At 52.2% G+C, this 15,654-nt stretch overlaps 5 protein-coding genes across 5 annotated transcripts; 3 read left to right on the forward strand and 2 right to left on the reverse strand.

Moving 5' to 3' along the window:
• Window positions 1-1,068: 1,068 nt before the first annotated feature.
• Window positions 1,069-1,641, forward strand: C8A04DRAFT_15446 (uncharacterized protein; the record flags this gene model as incomplete). The annotated part of the gene is made up of 2 exons (XM_062778495.1): window positions 1,069-1,409; window positions 1,479-1,641. The coding sequence occupies 2 exons, from the start codon at window positions 1,069-1,071 to the stop codon at window positions 1,639-1,641; spliced, it is 504 nt and encodes a 167-aa protein (XP_062633272.1).
• A 358-nt stretch (window positions 1,642-1,999) lies between these two features.
• On the forward strand, window positions 2,000-2,997 carry C8A04DRAFT_40369 (uncharacterized protein; the record flags this gene model as incomplete). The annotated part of the gene is made up of 2 exons (XM_062784917.1): window positions 2,000-2,054; window positions 2,117-2,997. The coding sequence occupies 2 exons, from the start codon at window positions 2,000-2,002 to the stop codon at window positions 2,995-2,997; spliced, it is 936 nt and encodes a 311-aa protein (XP_062633273.1).
• Window positions 2,998-3,968: 971 nt separating this feature from the next.
• C8A04DRAFT_15451 (uncharacterized protein) lies at window positions 3,969-5,897 on the reverse strand (the record flags this gene model as incomplete). Its single annotated transcript, XM_062778499.1, has 2 exons — window positions 3,969-4,946; window positions 5,229-5,897. The coding sequence occupies 2 exons, from the start codon at window positions 5,895-5,897 to the stop codon at window positions 3,969-3,971; spliced, it is 1,647 nt and encodes a 548-aa protein (XP_062633274.1).
• A 3,238-nt stretch (window positions 5,898-9,135) lies between these two features.
• C8A04DRAFT_15435 (pyridoxal phosphate-dependent transferase) lies at window positions 9,136-11,192 on the reverse strand (the record flags this gene model as incomplete). Its single annotated transcript, XM_062778491.1, has 5 exons — window positions 9,136-9,730; window positions 9,818-10,159; window positions 10,244-10,858; window positions 10,930-11,024; window positions 11,088-11,192. The coding sequence occupies 5 exons, from the start codon at window positions 11,190-11,192 to the stop codon at window positions 9,136-9,138; spliced, it is 1,752 nt and encodes a 583-aa protein (XP_062633275.1).
• Window positions 11,193-12,004: 812 nt separating this feature from the next.
• On the forward strand, window positions 12,005-15,425 carry C8A04DRAFT_15444 (aerobactin siderophore; the record flags this gene model as incomplete). The annotated part of the gene is made up of 5 exons (XM_062778493.1): window positions 12,005-12,377; window positions 12,434-12,534; window positions 12,594-13,267; window positions 13,328-13,787; window positions 13,869-15,425. The coding sequence occupies 5 exons, from the start codon at window positions 12,005-12,007 to the stop codon at window positions 15,423-15,425; spliced, it is 3,165 nt and encodes a 1,054-aa protein (XP_062633276.1).
• Between the last annotated feature and the right edge of the window lie 229 nt (window positions 15,426-15,654).

The following is a 15,654-nucleotide window of genomic DNA, read 5'->3' on the forward strand; positions in this document are numbered from 1 at the left end:
TGTCGTTTCGCCGCGCATGATGTGAGAAAATGTAATATTGGCCAAGCAACCAGAAGTACCTAGGCGATAACCCTCTTTCGCTTCACGCTAGCGGAAGCACAGAATTGCTTGAGAGGAGGGACCGGGTTGTCGCAGGTCCAATGTAATTAATTACCAGTTGATTTCCCCCTACTCGAACCAAACACTCGATCTCAGTCCGATGTGACAGGCGTCCAGAATATACTCGACGCTACCCACACGCCAGGGGTGCCAGATTATTTCTCTCCGTTCAGATATCGCCATGAGTAATGGATTAGCCAGAGTTCAAGCGCCAAGAATGGCTATTTATGTTACAACGGTGATCTCAAGATCAATAACAAGTATCAACCAAACCGGACGTCTCATTGATTGTATTCGAACTGTATGGCGACGAAGGAGAAAAAAAGGATAAAATCAGCCCCTCAAGGGAGACGTGCAGAACCCGTCATGGAAACCCGATATCCTGGCTGGAAAGAATTGCACTTTTCGCAACCTAAGAAATATATTAAGTGTAAGAATAACTACCTACACTCGAATTGTTGTCCTTGTTTCGTAATCGATAGCTTATGAATTAATCACAGCCCCCCCAACAGATAGATATTCAAGAATTTCCTTTTCCATCTTTACCCCCAATTAATCGGGTAAATAATTAGGTACTTCGTCAGTTGCCCCAACCCCTTAATAGTCCAACAACCAACCTATCACTTTCCGTGGTCTACCATGATTAATCATTGGAGCCCAACGGGGAATGAGTAAGAACGGTCGCATTGTGCTGACATTGTCCCCCCACCGTTATTCAGCTTTTTCAATAGTGTCTCGCTGCAGGCGATGCTAATGCTGACATTATTAATTTGGCTGCATGAAATGCATTCAACGACGGGATCTGAGTATCTTGATTAGTCGTGATACCTTGGCAATGGACGAAGAAACCGGTCCCGAAAGAGGATATAAAAGAATTGTTCAGGCTGTTGGAGCAAAGGCAACTTGGAGAGGGACTCGGGAGTCTAGCTCATTGACCGCTATCAATTGGATTATCGCCTCTGCTCCAACATGCAACTCACAACTCTCGTAGCCTTTGCCATACTCGCGGCGTCCGCGGCTGCGGGGATCGTGAAGCGAAGCGGCGAGGGCGTCCACCTCGCCAATTGCTACCAACAGTCACCTTTGGGCCAGATACCATTCTCCCAAATGCTCTACTATGCCGATGACGCCGAAGCTAGTCAAAATGTAAAGCCCTCTAACTCAAACCAGTGCCGCGTCACAAACCCAGGAGGGGGCGGTTGGAAGCAGTGGGAGGGGAGCTCGATTACTTGCACTTTCCCGTCCAACACTTACTTCACGTCGAGCATTCAGAGTGGTGCCAGCTCCTACAGCGTGGGTGCATACGCCGGGTAAGAGCTTTTCAGTAATTCGTGGAGTTATTAACCCTATGCTGACGCGAGGTAATAATGGCGAGACAGGTCCGGCCGTAACAATTACCATAATTTCAACTGTTACCGCGATAACAACCACCAACTTTTTAACGATGGCACGTATTCTTGCTGGAGTGTCTACTATTGTCTCGATGTAAGTATCCCCTGTAATTTGGAACGAGCGAATACTGATGGTACCGAACAGGCTTGAGAGAGAATGTGCTATGCCTTGGTCGGACATGGTGGTGCCGTCGTGGCATTTTCGGGCTTTCGGCATGTGGGTCAGGCTGATTCCAAATGATGTTTCCCAATCTTGGCATTGAGGGTGGTAAAGCCCATTAACTCCGGCAATGGGTGGTGGAGTTGTCGGATTTTCGGGTTTATGATTGAGCCCATACATATTCGTCTTTCTAGTTCACTGTCTATAAGTAGTTGTTAACTTGCCGTTGCTCATCCTTAACATCTCGCTCGCTCATCCCCCCCTCACAGACGCCACCGTCACCAATACCCTTACAATCTCAATTCTTACATCTTGTACGCGCCTCACACGCCGGGGTTGTTTTTTTAATATGAGCTCCCAGTCAACGCGAACATATAATTTACCGACGTCAGGAGTCTGGTTTAGTACGAGACAGCCCCGAACTTTGGACCGACTTTGCAAAAACTAATCAATGTTCCGCTTTCAGTTACTGGCTGCTCCTCAGGCCTTGGAAAACAGCTCGCGCAGACCGCCCGAGCAAAGGGTCACCGTGTCGCGGTTACAGCACGCAAACCCGAAGATCTTGACTACTTCTCAGACGATGACTCGAACGTACTGAAGCTTTTGGTTGATGTTACGTCGAAAAGTTCCATCGATGACGCCGTTGAGCTTTCACTTTCCCGATTTGGCCGACTGGACGTCGTGGTGAACAACGCCGGGTATTCTTTGCGCGGAGATACGGAGAATGCGAGTGAACAGGCCGCTCGCCATCTGGTCGACACCATGTTTTGGGGCACCGCTCACTTGACGCGGCATGCAATGCGCATCATGCGTGAGGAAAATCCAAAGAATGGGCCTCAAGGTGGCGTTGTGCTCAATGTTTCCTCCATGGGGGGTCGTGTTGCGTTTGCTGGGAACGCTTTCTATCACGCCGCAAAGTTCGCCATTGAAGGATTTACGGAGTCCGTCTCCAAGGAGGTCCGGCCAGACTGGAACATCCACTTTTCTTTGATCGAGCCGGGCGGCGTCAAAACGGATTATGCAACGCGCAGCATGATCAACATCTCACCCCATCCAGCGTACGCAGCCCCTGACACGCCAGCGAGGATTCTGGAGCAGTATATGAATGATCCAAACGCGTTGAAGAACTGGGCGGATGCAGATGCCGTGGCCAATGCGATGTACTCAATTGTGGCATCGGGAAATGAAATTCCGTTGCGCATTCCGCTTGGACCGGACGCATGGGGCATGTTAAAGGTTGAGAATGAGAGGAATGGGCAGCAGTTGGAACAGTATAAGGAGCTATCGATGGGAGTTGGAAACGCTGGGCAATTCCAGGCCATCGGATTTCTCCACAATCAGAAGTAGTACGATGGATAAGAAAAATGCCAACATGCAAGTCATGTAAATAAACACTCAAGTCGCCTACCTCCTGAAACGTATCAACGGACACCATGACCACATATTAATTGATGCCTACACAACTCTACCAGCCCCTGAATCACGAATACTAATGACTTCAAGTCCGCCAATGTCGTTGTAACAAGTCCCCAAAGTTTTAACCCGGTATGTACCCGTTCAAAATGCTTTATTTCGACGAAGATTTGTTTCATGCGCTGACAAAAACATCCTCACTCATGCACTACAGCAAAGCTTAGCGTTTGAGTTGTTGCCAGTAAGACTGGATCCGCCGCACGGGAAGGAAACGACAACATGGTCGGATAACATCATGTAGAGGGAGGCTGGAAGATGATGCTGAGCCACGAGTTGGGGACTTTTCAGTTTGATGCATACTTAGGTGGTGGCCCTGGACAGGGTGATTAGCCGGCTTATCTCGATTATATATTGACGCTTTGCCTTGACGCGAGTCTCTCGTCATATGTCCCCCAACGCTTCTTTCTTATCTGATTCGTGAGATTCAACTGTCAGTTTCTTGAGGCGTTGGCACCGCGTTGGCACCGAAGCGAGGTGATTGCCCACCAAGGTTCATGGACGTTGGGGCTTACGCAAGAGAATTCGGACTGTCGGTGGATCTTGCCTGCACTAACGGCGGTCTGTGAATGACCCCTGGTGGCACTAGGAGTGGAGGACGTACTCCGCTCGCAGTTTGGAGATGTGCATTTTGGACACTGACATAACCCCAAGGCCCTAAAAGCTGTGGCAATTACCGTATACTCGGATGGTTAAGTCCCTGGTCATGGCTGCACTGCTTTCGGTAACTGACTGTAGTTTACGTAGCCTTTGAACAGAACCCTTGATGTAACGTCCCAAAGTTATAATATAAATGACATGGGCTAGCCCAGATCAACTATATCGGAAAACGTGAGTTAACTAGCTGTTTAGTGATAAAACCACTTTACATTATACCAATTCGCCCAGCCGCTGATTCTTGGCTCAGGCTTGTTACGTGAATCGACAATCGCCTCACAGCCTGGAATGCGTTCCAAGCGGTCCTTGATCTGTTGCTTTTGGCTAGCCAGCCCCCGGGCCCACTTGTCAGTGGGTTTTAATTCCTGTGGTAGGACGTCGCGTCTCCATGCCCAGGGATATGCGGGCTGCACGTAGAGCGCCGCTAGACCATCGTGCTTGAGGAGGGGCTCCAACGGTCGGATGATGTGCATGTAGCCTCTTACAATCTGTACCCCTTCGTCTTTGGTCGTTCCAGCGCGGGCCCCCGCCGGGTTGTACAGGAAGTCAGCGAACGCGACACGGATGGTAAGCGCCGGCGCGTCAATTTTACCACGCAGCCAATCAACCGTATCGCGCCAGTTCACTTGGGCAGGGTGGCCATCAACAGGCCAGCAAGGCGGCTGGTAGGGCGGAAAGACAAGCTCGAGGAAGCGGAGGTGCGCGAGACAGTTGGTGGGGACGAATTCTCGGAGGAACTGCGATACGGCGAGACGCTCGTGAGGGTAGGACTCCTGGATGATGACGGTTTCCGGGTCCTGCTGTTCATGGACGGTATAGTGCATGCTCTGGAATGGCCACGCCTGAACATCATGAATGATGAAACGGTTGCGCGAGAAAAAGACAACCTGGGCATCATGGCAGAAGGTGCGGCAAACGAAGAAGAGGCTCGTTGGGGGAGCCCAGCAGTTGCAGGTAAAGGAAAAGGCAGCATGTCGGCGACGGCAAAAGCAGCCTGGGCCTCGTGGTTGCACGCCCGATAATTCTGAATCAGGGTCGACGCCAATGCATTGGCTGAGCCGGCAACCGTGATGAATATGAGGCTGACAGGGCGGGCCCCTACCGTCAGGATCACAAGGTGGGCGGCATACTTGGTAGCAGTGGGGGTATCTCCTACACCACGTAACCTCCTTCCATGGGGTTACCAGGTCAGTGTATTCAAGGATGAGAAGTCGCAGCTCGCGTGGAAGGGTTACCAGAGCTGACGGTACCATAGTGGGTGCAAGGCGAAGAGGCGACGGCCTAGGACAGGCCTGTAGGACAGCGCCTTCGGCGATCTGCTGGAGTGCCCGGTCCCATCGTTTGCAAAGTCGCACATGGCAATCTTTGAGGGCCGGAAAGAGGGCGAGCGGGGCAACGGCTAGCTGGCCAGCCTCGAGTGCATACTCGTCCTGGTGGTTGATATCGCAGACTAATGAGAGTTCCAGGCATCCGGGGCGAACGTGGGACGACAAGTGGACAGCAGCGTCATTCCAGTCAGCTAGTAAAGCTTGAGCCGCTAGCTTAGAGGAAGTGAAATCCAGATTTGGCGGAACGGGATCGAGCAGTGGTGGTCGGTGTAAATCCTTGTGGTACTCAGCGCACGAGCTGCGGGTACTATGGGGCACCGGTTCATGCTCAACGTCGTTGCAACAGCAGGGCGGAGGATAGTCCTTAGAGTCGACCGGATAGTGGCACGAGCACTCGTTAAGAATGATTTTAAGGCTCCTCAAGGAGGCGATGGCCGTTGGCGATAGGGCTTTAAGGGGCTGAAGGGAGGCCTTGCCAGCGTGGATAACGAATTGGTTGGTCGAATATAACAGGGCGGCGACTTCCGTGTATAGGCCGTAGCAGCAAAGGAGTAGGCCGGTGAAGTTACGTGTCGGCGGCGGGTTAAAGCCGGATGTACATCCGGGCATCGGCGGCTCGTCAAAGACCGACGTATATCCTGGAGACTCCTTACGCCCATCCAAGTAGTATGTGTTTGGGTGCCCGTCGTGGCGGGCTATACCTACATAAAGGTATATACGATAACGTAGGTGAGGAGGCAACCTTAGTAGCGCTGGTGGCTGGGGCGTCTGGTCCTCGATGCTTCGCACCATTGTCGGGGACTCGGGGGCCGATGCTTGTGGGCCGCTGTAATGGTTGATTCGAAATGGCTGGTGGTTCTTGGCCGGGGACTTTCTTAATTTTGCGCTGGAACAAGTTTTCGCGTTGAACAGCTAATAACAATAATTAAAACACAAAGTGAATGAACCACTGGGTTTTAAATTATTGCTTACATAGTACCAAGGTAAGGTGGGTGGATCGGAAATCTGAAAGTGCGGAGGCGGCTGGCTGCAAAGCTCAGTCAGTCCCTCATCTGATCCATCAGCTGCGAATCAATCCAACAGGGTGGCCCTTTGAGGCACGCAGTGAGGGGCAGGGGCCTTCGACACCAGACCAGACGACAGAGGCTGACACTCGCAACATTGGATGCAGAGAAACCCACTTGGCACATCAATTGGAATCGAAGCTATCGACACCCAGCCCTGCACTAACGTTACCACTCAGCGAGGGTTAGGGTTAGGATGCTGGAAAAGATGGCGGGGAGCACTTTGCAGAAGTGAGGGCTGAAAAGAAAACAGAAATACCAACACGGACTTCCTTGTAGAGAGACTCGTATTTCGCTATTTCAATCAGCTCTTCAGGGCAGACTTAGTATGTTCGTCACTATACCTTTTAACCTTTCGCTGCAGGTACAGTACCTAGCACAGAGGGGAGGGAACTCCAGTTTACCCTTCTGGCCCGGGACGGATGGCATGAAGAAATGCGCTATGAGTGTCGTCGTACAGCTTTAGCATAGGTGCTAGCGTGCCGCCACACGTCAAATGGGGTCCCGGATTCAGGTTCGGAGTATCTGGTAAAGTCTTGATCCAGACGGCCCCATGGCTATTGAGGACTTGGAGGGCAGATTCACCCAAGGAGGGGTGCTGATCGTCAGCAGAGACAAAGAGAACCGCTCTCAGAAAGGTATAGTTGAAGACATCGTCGGAGTCAAGATTGGCAAGGGCATCCTGCACCCATTCCGCTGTGATAAGTGTAGTGCTGTCTGTCAGGGCGCACAGGGCACCAGGGTTAGGGTTGACTGTAGGCGGGGAGAGATGGGGCTGGAAGCTAAGGATGCAGCGGCAAACGCCCTATCTTCAGGAAGAAGGGCTCGAAGGCCATATAAGGAAGAGCGGGGAGACCGAGCGGGGAAATCGCAGTAAGAACGGGGGAATATTCTGGCCGATCTAGAGATGGGATAAGAGGGTTTTGAAGGAACCCCGAGAGTCGTTTTAGGGGTTCAGAGTTCAATTCCAATCTTGTATTGACCTCAAGCAATCCACTGCTACCGTTCCATCTGCGAATTCCGTGTGAGATCGCTGCGACCACACCCGTGCACCTCCCTTCACTCTTGTGTACCAACCCCTCGGGTCTCACGGCCTGACAGTCGTATAGAGTTGTAACTAGTACGTTGTAGAGCTTAGCCGCGGCTCGGAGACTCAACTCTCCGTCATTTCGAATAGCTTCAAGGGCTAAGATTATCCTCGCTTCCTTTGAAGGAGGAGGTATATTAGGTTGTGGAAAAAATTGATGTTAGGTGGAAAAAAGACGCGTTGTGCCAAGGAATGTTCGACCCGCTTATATGTTCGGCTCGCTTATATGTTCGGCTCGCTTATAAGGTACGTTAGTTATCCTAATACCTCTTATAGTTAATATACTTATATACCTTTGCTCTATAACCATTCTTAAATTCCCTATAGATGTGACGAATTGTGACGGATCGTCTCGCAACCACACTCTGAAAGGGTTCACTGAAGGTATGACGTAAGGGTTGTGATCCGGTGAAGCCAAAAGGTTCACAACAAGATAGTGATCTGGTCTCAATGTTCACGGCGTAGTGTAAGTGGCAATGAACAAGTTGTATTGCTTACTGGAGAACTCCCAGAGTCCTCCAGATTGTTCCTATTTATCTACCTATGGTCGGAGGGTATCCTGGCGTTCCCGCACGTACCTTGGTCCCTGGATCGAAGGATACCTCCTCGAGCCCGCGATCCCGGACCGCGGCGTCGTGGCCCGATCCAATGATCCGTTTGTGATTGGCCAGCGCAGGATCGTGAGCGTTGCTCCTCGATCCTGCCTTGCCAAGGGTCCCCTTTCCGCTGATTGGCTATTCTCGGCCGTCGTGCCCCACCAGGTCCTGTTGGCGATCATATCCGTGACACGAATCGTCCTTAACCACACTCCGAAAGGATTCACTGAAGGTATAACTTAAGGGTTGTAATTCGGTGAAGCCAAAAGGTTCACAACAAGATAATGATCTGGTCTTAGTGTTCACAGTGTCAAGAAAGTTACAATAAATAAGTTATATTGCTTACTAGAGAACTCCCAGAGCTTCTCCAGAACGAGTGACTATATACTCTCTAGTAGGGAGACGACCTGAAGTACCTTATACCATGATCGTAACGGTCGTACCGCGACTCTCGCGATCCTTGTACTACATCTGGTGGTTGTAGTGATCATTCTAGCGATCCTGCGATCACCTTCTCCAGCGGCTGTTGATTGGCCTGTCAAACGACTGGCCCGTGTGCTGGCCTCGGCACGTCGGCCGTTGTCTCCTTGCATTAGTTCGTCATACTAAGCCTAAGTAGAAATGATATTATTCTAGCGCTATCCACTCCTATCTTAAGGTCTGTTTAAGGCTAATGGTAGACAAGTGCTATACTAGGTCTATGTTTGGAACGAGCAGTTCTCGTTCGCCGTGCGCGTTAGACGTATGAGTAGGCGGCGATCGTGTGGGTTGCCAGAGGTGGCCGTGTCGTTGGGTAGACAGCTCGTTGACCGGGAGCGGGCGATGGGCTGATAAGACTGGTGTTGGATTCAGGGGCCGCTGGTGGGGTGGCGATGGCGGGTATTGGTATTACGCGGGTTGCGAAAGCAAAGACACAGATGGCTTCTTTGACAGCGACGTTGCGGCCAGCAGACAAGGCCGCGTTTAGACGGGTGCTAGCGGCACTAGGGGCAGTCTGGTTGTCCCACGAGGCGACCCCGCAAGGAAACATGCGGTATGAGGTGCGGCTATACGACAGGCGGGCGCAAATGAGAAGGACGTGGTAGCCGCGCTAGCGGAGGAGAAGAAGGCAAAATAAGGGGGAGAAGACGAAGGCAAAGGTGGCAAGTTGATAGTATACTGCGATACGGTCAAGAAGACGGGGCATAATGGCGAGATTGGCAGGTATAAGATATAACGAACGTGAAACCGTGCAGCCAGCTCAAAAGCCGTTTTGAGTCCAAGTTCCTTTGACTATGGTCATTTCAGACAGCCACTGTCGTCCTCAAATCTGTCTCGACTCCCGTCCGACCGACCTCGACGCTTTCCAGCCTCTCCACCTCTGCAAGAGCCAACGCGAGTTTTCCACATATTTCATCAGCATCTTCCAACCCGACACTGATCCGGAGTATGTGCCGGGGCAGCCCGTACTTTTCGCATTTCTCCTGTGTCCAGTAACAAGCCAGCTGGACGTACGGGATGGCGAGGGTGAAGTTGGTCCCGAAGCTGGACCCCTTGCAGACGTCCAAGTTGTCGTAGAAGCATCGGGCAGAATCGGGGTTCCGAAACACCACACTGAGGACGTTCCCATACCCGCCCTCCCGCCGCCGATGTCTCTCGTAAAAGGTGAACGTCGGCCCGCGGGATGGATGCAGAACTTGAGCGATGCAGGGCTGTTGCTGGAGGAACTCAACGACAGCCATGGCGTTTGCGTTGGCCTTGCGCACTCGGCATGCCATGTTCGCTGAGTTTCGCTTGAGCGCAGCCACGTCCGTTGGGAAGCAGCACACGTCTTGGTACTGGATCGCTAGCTGGTTGCGAATTCTGCCATAGTGGCGTGAGTTGGGGTTTATCACCACGCTAATCGGATTCAAGCAAACAGGTCAGCATTTTCCTTGCCCGAGGCGACATTCTAGAAAGAATGGAAGGAAGAAGGGGGTAACAGACCTGCCGCCCGTCACATCTGAAGCACCACTGAACATCTTGGTCAGGCTGGACAAGACGACATCGACGTAAGGTAGAATATCGAGGTTGATGAAGTTCCCCGCTGTTTCGTCGCATGCGACGATAATGTTGTACCTGTCTGCCAACTCTCGGATCCGTGCCAGGTTCGGTGAGATGAACTTGATGTTGCTCGGCAGCTCACAAAAGAGCGCCGTGATCCGATCAGGATGCAACATCAGCAGCGCCTCCAGTTTGTCCAGTTCCTCCTCAGTACCCCACTTGAAGGAAATGACTCTCTCCCAAGCACTCTTCCTTAACACGTTGACTGTTTCCGGGTAAAGCCACCTATGACAGAGTGTACTTCAGTAAGCACACCTCCGATGTTTTGTCCGTAAGTCACAAGGGAGGGGTTGGAGTATCTCTTCTCACCCGTAGGCAACAACTGCCGACTCTGGAGACAGGGCGGCGAGTGCTTCACAAGTATTAAAGATGGCGTTCATACCAGTGGGAAACACCAGCACGTCTTCGGCTCGCACGGGCTTCAGGTCCCTCGCCGACGTTGCCAGCTGCGCGACGCGCGTTTGCACATCCCGCATGTCCCCTGGGCCACCCTGAAATAACCTCGAAGCTGCCAAGTCACGAGGACGTTTTGCTGGAGCTGGAGTCTTGAACGCAGGAGTTGACGAGTCCGAAGCGAGGTAATCGATATGTTCCAAACAGAATTCTGCATGACGAGTCGATATGCCGGCACCAGTGTCCATCCAAACACCCATGGCCTGCTTCTTCAGAGTGGTCGGAAGCATGACCACAGAGAAGGTGAGATAAGGATTGGCCTCCTCGCTCGAGTCCGCGACATCGGGTAAGAAGAATCGGACGTCGTGGAGCTCTGGAACAGGGTCGGGGCTAGACGACTCCAGGCTGGCGACACAATGGCGTGCCCTTCGGGCCGAGGGAAATACGAGGCAAGAGATCTCATCTCCTGAGATCTTCAGTCGCTCCCTGATACGTAGAGTGAGGGATCGGAGTGGAAGGCAGATGAAAAATCTTTTATAGTGGTCTCGGCCGTCAACAGAGGTTCCCCACCATAGCTCCAGTCGTGCATGAGCTCAACTCACCTTGGATAACTGTATTCGACGCTGTCCAGAAGGGCCTTGTTCTTTTCAGACCAGGTAATTACAGAAGCCCAAGTGGGCAGTGACGCGCTGACTGCCTGAAAAGTATTGATTTTGCTGCGCAGGGATTATGAGGTGGAACTGAGGAAGTGAGAACTTACATGGGGCGTAGCTGATGGGTGGATGTGTCCTTGACCGAGTGGCAGAGCGTGCGGTGTGCTGTAAGGTATCCAGTTGATGTCACCAAGGTGCATGGACTCCTCCATGATGGCTGACGGGGGCGTGTTCTGTTGAAGCAGAGACATGAAACGTCTGAGGTTCTTGCTTGGGACATTGGCGAACAGCAAGGAAGTCTCCGGGGATTTATCGTCGTTTGGGATGAGAAACCTCACATAAGTTGAATTACACCTCGGGCGCAACCAACGGCCCCTGAATACCTGATATGACCCCTTGCATTGTTGCAACATCCTCACCGACTCGACATCCCGCTTGACGCGGTTCCTTACGTAAATGAGTTACACTTGGAAAGCTGTTTGTTGATTAAAAGTCCGTCACAGATATGAATCCAGAACAACGTTTGTGGAGATTCACAGAGACTCGGACGGGGCAAACATGCTGATCAGACAACTCATCACCGCAACACTAACCGCGTTGAGTTCCACTTACACGTAGAGGGCCATACACGCACATCGCGATCTGTAAGTCTCACAACGTGGATGTATTCAAGCAAGCAATTGGAGCCATCGCTGGCCTTGCACCAGTCAATGCACACTATTGTCAGACACTTCACGGGCAGTCGTGCGGCTGAATGCGCAATGCGAAGATCTTGGACTGTTTTAGGTTAACTTCACTGGCATATTCAAGCTTTCCATCTCAGATCTCGATCTTGCTCGTGCTGTGCCGCGCAAATCACATAATTCAGTGGCTAGCTGAATGCGAAGGCTTGCGCGCCCATCCGCTCCATCATGGCTAAACATCCCTTCAGCTTCCTTGTCCGCTTCAAAGTCTCAAACCCATTCTACCGCTGACACCCATTGCGTAATCCACGACGCCCATTACGACCCGGTCAACAGAAGCCATGGCACAAGCAGTGGCAAATTATCGATCGTCAGCCAGAGGAGAGACCACAAAGCGCCTCATCGCCCAGCTGGTCAATGAGCGATTGGCGACGCTGACTTTGCTCCATGCCACCGACCGGCCTTGGGCACGCATCACAGGTCCAGGCGACACGTCCCGGTGGATGATTTTGCCCGTCACTGACGGATTCAATTTGTCGAAACCTCTTCGGCCGAATGATTTTGGAACCCCCGTCACCCTCTGTGCAAATGGCTCGGAATCCAAGGAGGATGACCCCGGCTCTATCTTCGCCTTCTGCACTTCATGGTTCCGCTGCAACGAGAAGACAGCATCGTCAATCATTGACGAGCTTCGCAACTCGGCGGTGATGCTAGGTTCGTACAAATCTGCCGTTGTCATTCATGATGGCGCGAATGCTGACAACCACAAGAGAAATGGATGCAGCTTGGGTCTGCTTGGCCTACACTTAACATCAACTCCTCGTTTTTGGACTGGGAGAGATGCCTCGTCACCGGTCATCCGACGCATCCGGTATGTTTTGAAGACGTCCCGTTTCCAACCCTTCTAAGAAGTTGTTGACATTTCTCCAGTTCCACAGGACATGCTTTGCCCATGGCCTTGTGCAGCCTGTCAAACCAGATGACATACCAAACATGTTGAACCCGGCCCTTTCGTTCGTCGCTATCCCGAGATCCTCAGTGCGGCTCTTTGGACCGTTTCAAAAACTCTTGCAGTCTTTGTTGAGCCTCTTCGACATTCCCTCGTCTGATCCTGAGATAGTGGTGCCCTGTCTCTCACAACACCTTCCGGCCCTGCTTCATTTCTTCCCTGAAGCAACCCTGATCAAGACCGTCGCCAATCGAGCGGTAGCCCAGGCCGCTATCCGAACAGTATCTGTGCCTGGGTACTCATACGACCTCAAGCTCTCGCTTGCCTGCTTGATCACTTCTGCCTTACGTGTTCTGCCATGCTGGTCTGCAGCTGCGGCCCCCACCATGACCTCGCTTCTGAAGAAGCTGATTCCGGACAACCTCTGGCTGTGTGGAGAGGTGGCCGCTGTTACCGGTAGCCAAAGCGACGCGAGCGAAGCACGGTACATGACTTGCATTTTGCGGGAGAACCTGGAGTCCAGGGCCAAGGCGAACAATGAGATGCTTGTTTTGGCCGCTGCGTTGATGGAAAGGCCAGGGGGTGGTCGTCGGACTTACGCTGAGATACTCTGGAACCTCAAAACAATAAATGACAGAGCTGTATGGTTCACAAAGTGAGTACTTCATGCAATTTTTTTATTCTCTTGACTGTTGCGAGCTAACGCAGGAGATAGATACGTTCGCACCCTTCTGCAACTTTCCTTGGATCCATTGGCACGGTACGGAATTGGGTTCGAGTTCCATGCGCAGAATTCCCTCGTCCGAGTATGCCGACGCACCAAGGCCATCAAGGGGTTCGCTATCCGTGATCTGGCCGGCGTCAAACTTCACGGCCCGACACTCGAGGCGCAGGGATTCGACCTCACAAACCTGGAAGCCACAGCCACGGCTGATGCCCACGCAGTTTGGAACAGGGTGCACCACGCACTCATTCAGAATCATATCGGGTACATGCTATACAGCCTGGGACTCGAGGGAGACCACGATGGGTGGCAGATTGTCCGCTACGAGCTTGGGCGGGCTCTTACCGGCCATGACGAGTCGGCACAACAGATGGTCTACCGACATTTTACGAAGGAGACAATGCCGTTTAAATCCTTCATCCGAATGAGGATGGAGGCATCGCTTAAGAGCGTAAGTTGTTTTCATAATCGACTAGGCGGGAGATCATTCTGAAATGGACGTTTGACTGATATAATTGATTGATTATCGTAGTCTTTTAGTGTTCTTGACCAAGAGGTGCCCAACGTGCTTTGGAAGAAGGGTCCCTGGCTTCGTCAAGTATCGTTGGGTGCTAGCACGATCCCCGGGATATTTGTTTCGCCCGAGGATGCCGGCCAAGACACCCGGGTCATGGAAGACAAATGTATTCAAGAAGCCCTTGTCCGCAACACTGCTCCATACGGACAGGTTCCCAGGGCCGCCGTGCAACTCAACCCTCACCCCGCGGTCATCCCAATGAAGTTCTTAGAGGACCTCAACCTGTTCCAACAGGCACTAGCAGTTGCACTGGTCGACCTTGTCGACAGGTGGTGGACGGATGAGGAAGCTGACTTTCCCAGTCGAATGCCACTTGAGCCTCGGGCAGAGTCTCTCCTTCGGTGGGTGGCTAGGGGCTCCGAAGAAGGGTTCATCCGGCCCTACAAAGGAAATCAAGGCAGCCTGAGACCAGATGTGTTGATCCCGGTTAGCAACACTTCCTCCGCCTTTCAGTTCCGAGTTTGTGAGTTCAATGGCAGGTTCCCCATCAACTTTCTTCACTACGCAGCTAGCGCCTACGAAGCGCTTGCCGACACCAAATGGGAAAATCCGGCCCTAAGATCAGCGTCCGACTACGCAAGTCTCTTCGACAGTCTGTTCCAGCTGTTTGATCCCTCGGCCCCAATTCACTTTCTCAGCGAGTCCTCAGACTTTCCACCCGACAGCGCCCTCTTCGGCTTGGTGGAACACCGCACCGGAATGAGACCAAGATCGGTCAAGCCTTCATCCCTTCGTCTCATAGCCAATGAGACCGCCCCGACAGGATTCGATTTGTACTGCGAGACTGATGTCCACGAAAGCAGAGACAGGCCGCCTCGGGATCTGATCACCGTGGACGGTCACGTTTTGGAAAAGGTCCATCAAGTGGGATTCCAGCTCTACGATGTCGAGCTCTTCGCCCTGGAGCTAGAAATGATTCGGCAGATCGCCATGCGCAGCGTCAACGACATGCGGACTGTCTTCATCGCACATGACAAGAGAATGCTCGGCATCATACGTCAAGAGCTCGATGCTCTCGTGCATAAGCACAAGGTCATCACCCCAGACCAGGCCAAAATCCTGCGCGACGGCATCATCCCCACCATCATTCCTGGCTCTCCAGAGCTGCGCCAGCTTGCCGAGATTAATCTGAGCACAAACCACCTCCACAAAGACGACTTCATCTTGAAACCGTTCCGACTGGCGCGAGGGGCAGGAATCGTGCTCGGCAAACACCTCTCTACCTCTCAGTGGTCCTCGATCCTCGAGTCCATGCAAAAAGTAGATTTTGACTCCTCGGCAACACAGTATCTGCTGCAGCCTTTGCTTCCGCTGCAATGTGTCGACTGGTTCTGGGATGAGAAACGAGGAGTGAGAAAGAGTCGGATGGTGGGCACTTATTTTTCCGTCAACGGGCAATTCATTGGGTTCGGGCCATGGAGGACAGCGGCTGCGTCTGAGAATGTTATTTCTGCTTCGACCAAGGATGTCACAGTGGTTATGTCGGTAGTACGCCTAGAGCGAGATGAGTAGGTCATTATATAGTACTGCACTGGAGACTGTTGTTCACCAAATTATCAGCCCGAGTTCTGCCACAAGCATTCATTGTCTGAGGCAAGTGTCCACATCCAGGTATTGCCAGTTGACAAACTCTGAGGACCGGGTTAGGGTTAGGGTTAGGGTTAGGGTTAGGGTTAGGGTTAGGGTTAGGGTTAGGGTTAGGGTTAGGGTTAGGGTTAGGGTTAGGGTTAGGGTTAGGGTT

Source organism: Dichotomopilus funicola (assembly GCF_033296635.1).
Source record: "Dichotomopilus funicola strain CBS 141.50 unplaced genomic scaffold C8A04scaffold_93, whole genome shotgun sequence".
NCBI lineage: Eukaryota > Fungi > Ascomycota > Sordariomycetes > Sordariales > Chaetomiaceae > Dichotomopilus > Dichotomopilus funicola.